The 8,300-nt window shown below is 46.2% G+C and overlaps 1 protein-coding gene across 1 annotated transcript in view; it reads left to right on the top strand.

Annotated features, from left to right (window-relative positions):
- Nucleotides 1-8,300, top strand: part of LOC104980783 (two pore calcium channel protein 2-like) — a 55,092-nt gene that overhangs the window by 27,605 nt on the left and 19,187 nt on the right. The window contains exon 9 of the mRNA XM_010829559.1: nt 1,622-1,823. Coding sequence (XP_010827861.1) covers nt 1,622-1,823 — 202 coding nt within the window. The remainder of the gene's footprint in view (nt 1-1,621; nt 1,824-8,300) is intronic.

Genomic DNA, 8,300 nt, shown 5'->3' with positions numbered 1-8,300 from the left:
GAAATGTTCCCTTGGTATCTCTAATTTTCTTGAAGAGGTCTCTAGTCTTTCCCATTCTATTGTTTTCCTTTATTTCTTTGCATTGATCACTGAGGAAGGCTTCTTATCTCCTCTTGCTATTCTTTGGAACTCTGCATTCAGATGTTTATATCTTTTTGTCCTTTGCCTTTTGCTTCTCTTCTTTTCATAGTTGTTTGTAAGGCCTTCTCAGACAACCATTTTGCCTTTTCGCATTTCTTTTTCTTGGGGGTGGTCTTGATCACTGCCTCCTGTACAGTGTCATGAACCTCCATCCATAGTTCTTCATGCACTCTTGTCAGTCAGATCTAATCCCTTGAATCTGTCACTTCTACTGTATAGTCATAAGGGATTTGATGTAGGTCATACCTGAATGCTCTAGTGTTTTTCCCTACTTTGTTCAATTTAAGTCTGAATTTTGCAGTAAGGAGTTCATGATTTGAGCCATATATATACATACATATATATGTGTGTGTGTGTGTGTGTGTGTGTGTGTGTGTGTGTACACATATATGCAACTGTGTGTGCTGAGTTGCTTCAGATTAACTCTGTGTGACCCTATGCATTGTAGCCCCCCAGGCTCCTCTGTTCATGGGGGTTCTCCAGTCAAGAATACTGGAGTGGCTTCCCATGCCCTCCTTCAGGGGATCTTCCCGACCCAGGGATCAAACCTGCATCTCTTGTCTCCTGTATTAGCAGGCGGATTCTTTACCACTAGCGCCACCGGGGAAGTCCTATCTATCTATCTGCCCTATCTACCTATATATAATTAAATCGCTTTGCCGTATACCTGAAACAAAGACAACATTGTAAATCAACTCTGCTCAATTTGAGAAAGAGAATTTCTGGTCTAACTATGTTATCAGCTTACAGGGAGCAGTCAGGATGGGCATCCACATGGCCCATTATAACATGAAGAGGGGTTCTCCTCTTCTGGAAAATTCTCTGTGCACAGTCAGGCTTCATGGCAGCCCTGGACCCCTTCCTTCCAGGCCACTTCTAGCCTCGTTTCACTCCCCTGCTTTCCCCCCTCTCTTCTCTCTGTCTTCATCGACTTAATGGCAGGTCTGTCTTCTCCCTCCAAGCGGCTCCCTCTCTCTCAGCAGCGCGCCTCATCTCCGTCCTTTCTGGCATCTGCCTGCTCCTGGGCAGAGTGGAGTGTGGGCCTGTCTGCTTCCTGCTACTTTGTCTCTCAGCGTTCTGATTATCCTTCCTGGGTTCACTCACTTGCACGCGGTAAGCGGAGTTCTGTTTTCTTCAGACACTAGATAGTTAGCCATCTCTGGAGCAGGGAAGGGATTTTGTACCTTGCGAATTAACAGACTTATCAGTGACTTCTCCCTGCGATTCCTCCTGTGGCATGAGTTCTTGGGTTGCTATTGTTGTAAACCCAGGAGCAGGAAGTATTAGGAGTCCTTGTTAGGCATGGAGAGACCTTTACACTTGAGCATCTCCTGCTCATCCAGAAAGGATACACGTGGTCCCCAGGACGCATTCATCTCAACTCTTCCATTACCTTGAAATATTTAAAGCCGAGAAATGAGGCTTCCTTGAATCTTCCTCTTAAAAAAAAATGCACACACTTCTTTTTTTTTTTTTCAAGAATGAGATTCACACACTGGCATACCTGAGACATCACAAAATGACGGAAGCTTTCAACATCCTGAAAGTCAAGGTGGGCACAGAGTTTGTGGTGAAGGAGGCCCGGTGGAGGCGGCTGCTCAAGGTGGTGGCACCAGACGTCAGCAGTTCCCACCTGGAGCTCCTGTTGAGGATCTCCGACGAGGGACAGAAGGGGCACGTGGGTAAGAAGCCTCAATGGGAAGTGGGGGGATTGGATTTTTTTTCATTTTCTTTTTAAAAAAGCTATGTATGTATTTGACTGAGTCCCATCTTAGTTGGGACACATGGGTTTCTCTCTAGCTGTGGTGTGTGGGCTTAGTCACCTGTGGGATCTTAGTTCCCTGATCGGGGATCAAACCCTCAACCCCTGCAATGGAAGGCAAGCTCCTAACCACTGGGCCACCAGAGAAGTCCCTCACTTTCTCACGTTTGCAAATAGAGATGTGTATTGGCTGGCAGTGTTACAGTGGAATTAGGGTCCTGAGCTGTGACTAAGCGACTTCACTTTCACTTTTCACTTTCCTGTATTGGAGAAGGACATGGCAACCCACTCCAGTGTTCTTGCCTGGAGAATCCCAGGGACAGGGGAGCCTGGTGGGCTGCCGTCTATGGGGTCGCACAGAGTCGGACACGGCTGCAGCGACCTGGCAGCAGCAGCAGCAGCTGTGTTCTGACTAGGGTGCGTGTTGTCAGCATGTGATGAGCCTTCCAGATGCCCTTTACCTTGTAACACGGTCATTCCCTGTCTGGGATTCTGCTTTAAGGAGCACATCTAAAACATGGAAAATGGCTGTCTGAAGTGCATTTAGCATTTACAAGTGAGAAGTTGAAAGTAACCGATACATTCATGTATACGTGGTTGATGAGATTATCAATAACGCTTAATATTGGTAGCCTGCTTGCTGTGTGTGTGCCACTGTTGTGATTGTTGTGTGTGATCTTCCCCAAACTCAGGGGAAGCGGGGTGGGGGTCTTGTTATCCGCTTTTGTCAGTATGGGAACTGAGACTCAGGGAGGTCAAGTCATTTGCCAGGGCCACACAGCTGCAGTGTGGTACAGGCTAGACTCCAAGGCCCCTGCCTTTTATCATTATTCTAAACTGCCCCAAATTCTAAGGATCGCTTAACAGGAAATGTTGGTGACATCAAAAATGATCATGAAGGGACTTCCGTGGTGGGCCAGTGGCTATGACTCCACGCTTCCAAGGCAAGGGCCATGGGTTTAATCCCTGGTTGGGGAACTAACATCCCACATGCTGTGCAGTGTGGTCACATAAATAAATACACTTTAAAAGATGCTTTTAAAAATGACCATAAAGATGAGGTAGCAATGGGGAAAGATATACAATGACTGCAATACACCCCGACTTTACTTCACCAGTTCCAAGAAGAGTCTAGAGGGAGACGCATCCAAATGGAGAGGTAAGTCTGAGAGGATGTAAATTCACATGAGACAAGGAGTCTCAAACCAGTCCAGCAGAGCCAGGGCTTTATTAGGACTCATGGCCTGTGTGAGAAGAAGGAAACAGTGACAGTGATCCTCTGGAACTTATGAGAGTGTCCCGGGAAAAGAGGGAACTGTGTGGCAAGACGCTGTTAAACGGGGAGTGCCAGCATCCTCCAGGAGGCAAGGTCAGCAGGGTTTGAAGGCATCTTCGCTGAGCCGTGGGCATGTGCCTTCAGCCACCCAACTCGATGGCTCAGAAGCCAGGCTTCTCAGACCCTGAAGAACCGGCTTTGGCAGCCCAGTTAGGGATTGGTAGTGATACACCGTGGGTCCTCATGCCAGACTTAAGGTTCTGCTAATGATGGGGGGAGAGTGGCTGGGAAGCCCCTGAGCACCAAACTTTTCAAGTTCTTTGGAAAGTGCATGAAGCTTTTAAATTTCTAGCCCTCCATGGATCTGTATACTTGGGTAAAATACAGCAAAGATGAATGACTAGAAAGGTGGAATTTAAAAAAAAACGTAAAATTCAAGTCCCAACTTTTCATTATTAAATTTTCCCTCCTGGGTGGATATTTTTTTTTTTAAGTTCTTTTGTCCACACTGTGCTGCATGTGGGATCTTAGTTCCCTGACCTGGGATCGAACCTGCATCTTCTGCATTGCAAGATAGATTCTTAACCACTGGACTGCCAGGGAAGTCCCTCCTCTTCTTATTAAGGGCACCAGTCATATGAGATCAGGGCCCACCCTAATGATCTCCTTTCTGCCTAATTGCCTCGTCAGAGGCTCCATCTCCAAAATACAGGCACACTCGGAGGTGCTGGGAGCTAAGCCTTCAGCATATTAAATCTCAGGGGACACAGATCAGCCCATAACTCCTGTTTGGCTGGTTCCGGCCTTAGACTGTTGCCTTCTCTAGAACTTTCTTCTGTCTCTGGTTTACCATCTCCCATGCCCTAGCACTGCTAATCTTCGAAAGCTTGTGTCGGATTTATAGCCTTAGGTTATCAAAACCTCAAACTTGAACATTTACTCAAAGCATAGCACCGCTGCGGTTCTGCTTCATCCGTGGCTTTCCCCCTCACATGATGTGAGTCCACCTGGTCTGAGGCTGCAAAGCTGCAGCATGACGACAGCATCAGACCTCACCCAGGCAGTGCCCTGACTTTCTGATGCCCTGGGGACGTTCAGCAAAGGATATTGCACGGCCTTATGAGCAGGTGAGAGGGGGCAAAGGAGGTCAGCAGATACCCTTGAGACATACATACCCATGACCTTGGCTGCCATTTGTTGGTTCATGGCTGGAGTCAGCAGGCCTCGGTCCTCAGTTCTGAGCCGTGCTCAATTTTTTGTTTTTAAACTTTTTATTTTGTATTGGGGTATAGCTGATTAACCATGTTGTGACAGTCTCAAGTGGACAGCAAAGGGACTCAGCTATCCATAAACATGTATCCATTCTCCTCCAAACTCCCCTCCCGTCCAGGTTGCCACATAACATCAAGCAGAGTTCCTGTCCTTATTGGCTATGCATTTTAATTATAGCAATGTGTACATGTCTATCCCAAACTCCCGAACTATCCCTTCCCACCCATCTTTCCCTGCAGTAACGTTTGTTCCGTAAGTCTGTGAGTCTCTTTCTGTTTTATAAGTTGATTTGTATCATTTCCTTTTAGATTCCCCAGGTAAGGGGTGCCATATAATATTTCTCGCTCTCTGACTTACTTCACTCAGTATGACACTCTCTGGGTCCTCCCATGTTGCTGCAGATAGCATTGTTTCGTTCTTCTTAATGGCTAAAGCAATGGCAACTTACTCCAGTACTCTCACCTGGAAAATCCCATGGACGGAGGAGCCTGGTGGGCTGTAGTCCATGGGGTCGCTAAGAGTAGACACGACTGAGCGACTTCACTTTCACTTTCCTGCATTGGAGAAGGAAATGGCAACCCACTCCAGTGTTCTTGCCTGGAGAATCCCAGGGACGGGGGAGCCTGGTGGGCTGCTGTCTGTGGGGTCGCACAGAGTCGGACATGACTGAAGCAACATAGCAGCAGCAGCAGCAGCGGCTAAGTAATATTCTGTTGTATACATGCACCACATCGTCTTTATCCATTCTTTCGTCCATGTACATTTAGGTTGCTTCCATGTCTTGGCTGTTGTAAACAATGCTGCAATGAGCACTGGGGTGCAGGTATCCTTTTGGATCACGCCCAGGAAGCCCTGCTCAATTTTGCCACCTGAGTCATGATCCTATTTGTAAATTAAATGAGACCAGGACTCATCTAGTTTGAAAAAAGGAGTCCGTCCAAGTCCCAGATTTTATGAGCGCTCCATGGAAGTGGCAGGAGGGTGCCCATAGACTCATGGCTTAGCAGACTTCCCCGGTATTTTGCCTTTCACAAAACAGGGATGTCAATTTAAATACTGTTACCAGGGCAAACATGTCCTCAAGGAAGACAGCCAATTAGATTTGTTAACTTCTAGGGATCGTAGGTTATCTTTTAAGGGAGATAGTAGTTATTTCTGAGGGTGTGCAAAGACTCCTTTCGTTAACCAACGTTTCCTTTTTTTTAAATTTTTAAAGGTTTTTTTGATGTGGACCCTTTTTCTAAGTCTTCATAGAACTTGTTACTGTATTGCTTCTGTTTGATGTTTGGCCTCAAGGCCTGTGGGATCTTAGGCCCCCTCCAGGGATGGAACCCCAACTCCCTGCATTAAAAGGTGAAGTCTTAACCACTGGACCACCAGGGAAGTCCCTAACCGACACTTTCAAAGACAGTTTTAATAACAGAAAGACAAACAGAATTTCGCACGTCACTGTAGTCTCCACTCAGTACGAGCGGGGAGACCACTGGCTCTGTGAGGCATGCTCACTTTCTCCCTTGATCTGTAACTATGGGCGTGTGTGGTTTCCAAGGTTAAAGGCTGGAATTCCGTTAGTGCCTAAAGTGTTAGACTTAAACCTGGTGTTATACTGAGAAAGATGAAACTTACAGACGTGGAAAGAAAAGAGCCGGATAGAATTGTTAACAGAGAGTACAGAGAATAATGTGTCTACAACAAGAGTTGGTAGACTGTGATCCACAGGCTATATATGGTCACTGCCTGTTTTTATAAACACATTTTACTGGAACACAGCCAGGCTCACTCATCTGTGTTTTGTTTATGGCTGCTTTCATGCTAAAGTGGCAGAATTGAAAAGTTGAAACAGGGATCAATTGGTCCACAAAACTTAACATATTTACTCTTTGCAGAAAAGAATTTGCTGACCCCTAATCTCCAACATATAGTACCAGAAGGGCACAAATTTCTTGACACAAAATTACCATAATTTGGATTCTCTTTGTCCTTTCTTGTTCTTTTTTTTTTTTTTTTAATGTTTATTTATTTGGCTCTGCTGGGTCTGCAGCATGTGGAATCTTTAGTTGCAGCACATGGGATCTAGTTCCCTGACCTGGGATCTAACCCTGGCCCCCTGCATCGGGAGCATGGAGTCTTAGCCAGTGGACCACCAGGGAAGTCCTGTCCTTTCTTGTTCTACAGAATCTTCTGGATGAAAAGATGTGAGCCCAGTGATACTGATAGAGTCCCTGTTGGTTGAGGTTATTTGACAACTGAGGTTTTGGGTGGATTCTGTGTACCCACACACAGACACACACATACATACATACACACACACACACACACAGTTTCATTTATTTATTTGACTTGTCAGGTCTGAGTTGCAGTACATGGAGTCTTTAGTTGTGGCATTTGAACTCTTAGTTGCAGCGTGGGCTCGAGCTCCTTGACCAGAGACTGAACCCCAGGCCCCGGCCCTGGGACCTCAGAGTCTTAGCCACTGAACCACCAGGGAAGTCCCTTGGCTGGATTCTTAACAGTAGGTTCCCCTGAACCCTATTTGTGGCTGTCATGTCAGTGTCTCCCTGCCCTCTGATGGTGGAGTTCACATAGCCCAAGTCTCTGAACTCAAGTTATCACATCAACTAATTTTCCCAGGCTGCCCTTCCCCCTGAGTGGGTACTACATGCCTTTGGCTATTAAGACAAATATATGTGTTTTGGTTCTAACTCTAAAGACCCAGAATTGAATCTACGAATAAGATATTCTTAGCTATCCTAAGATATCTGAGAATGCTTTCATCCAAGTTGATGTTCTTAGGATCATTGAGTGTGCAGTGTTAATCTCTTAGTCATGTCCGATTCTTTGCAACCCCATGGACTATCGCCCACCAGGCTCCTCTGTCCATGGGATTCTCCAGGCAAGAACACTGAAATGGGTTGCCATTTCCTTCTCCAGGGGGTCTTCCCGACCCAGGGATCGAACCTGGATCTTCCGCATGCAGGCAGCTTCTTTACTATGGCACTCCTAGAGAATATAAGCAACATGACTGTTGAATATCACTCAGTGTTTTGTCTAATTCAGGCTCCTCGCTCGGATGAGGCCCCACTTTGAACATGGCTGGGGCTTTCTCTTTGCCTGGGTGTCTGTTGATAGCAGTTCACTGTCATCTTTCTCAAATTAATTATTATGGTGACATCTGTAGAACCATGACTGGTTGTTTACTTCTGAAAACTTGGAGACCTGGCCATCGTCTAGGCCTCTAACCGAGAAGCATTCTAGAATTTAAAAACTCTATCCCGGGACTTCCCTGGTGGTCCAGTGGCTAAGACTGTGTGCTCCCAAGGCTGGGGGCCTGCGTTCTATCCCTGGTCAGGCAACTAGATCCCGTATGTCGCGACTGAGAGCTTGCATGCCACAAGTAAAGGTCCCACATGCCACAACAAAGATAAAAGATCCCGAGGGCCGCAGTTAAGACCCAGCACAGCCAAATAAATAAATATTTTTTAAAAATAATTCTAAAAAATTAAAAAAAAATCCACCCCACTCTTTAACAACTATCTCAGCTATACCTGAATCTGTACCTGCAATTTACAACTTTCTTTAAAGCTTAACAAAGCCTTCAACTTGGTTTTCAAAGAAGCAGCAACACTCTGTGTACAATCTGATTTCATCCATCGATGTGATGTTTCTTGAAGTTGTATGTAACAGGAAGTTCATACATGAACAGTGGACTCTTGGTCAGTACCCCACATGCCTGGTCGGGGAGAGGTGCATGAGGTGATGTAGAATAGTCTGCTTGCCCTGGGCATTCAGCAGGTCCTGAGCGTGTTGGCTCAGCAGCTGGGTGGGTCCAGGCTAGTCAGGAGAGTGATC

Source organism: Bison bison, unplaced genomic scaffold (assembly GCF_000754665.1).
Source record: "Bison bison bison isolate TAMUID 2011002044 unplaced genomic scaffold, Bison_UMD1.0 scf7180017864508, whole genome shotgun sequence".
Classification (NCBI taxonomy): Eukaryota; Metazoa; Chordata; class Mammalia; order Artiodactyla; family Bovidae; genus Bison; species Bison bison.
The sequence above is the reverse complement of the archived record's forward strand: the minus strand, read 5'-3'. Positions and strand labels throughout refer to the sequence as shown.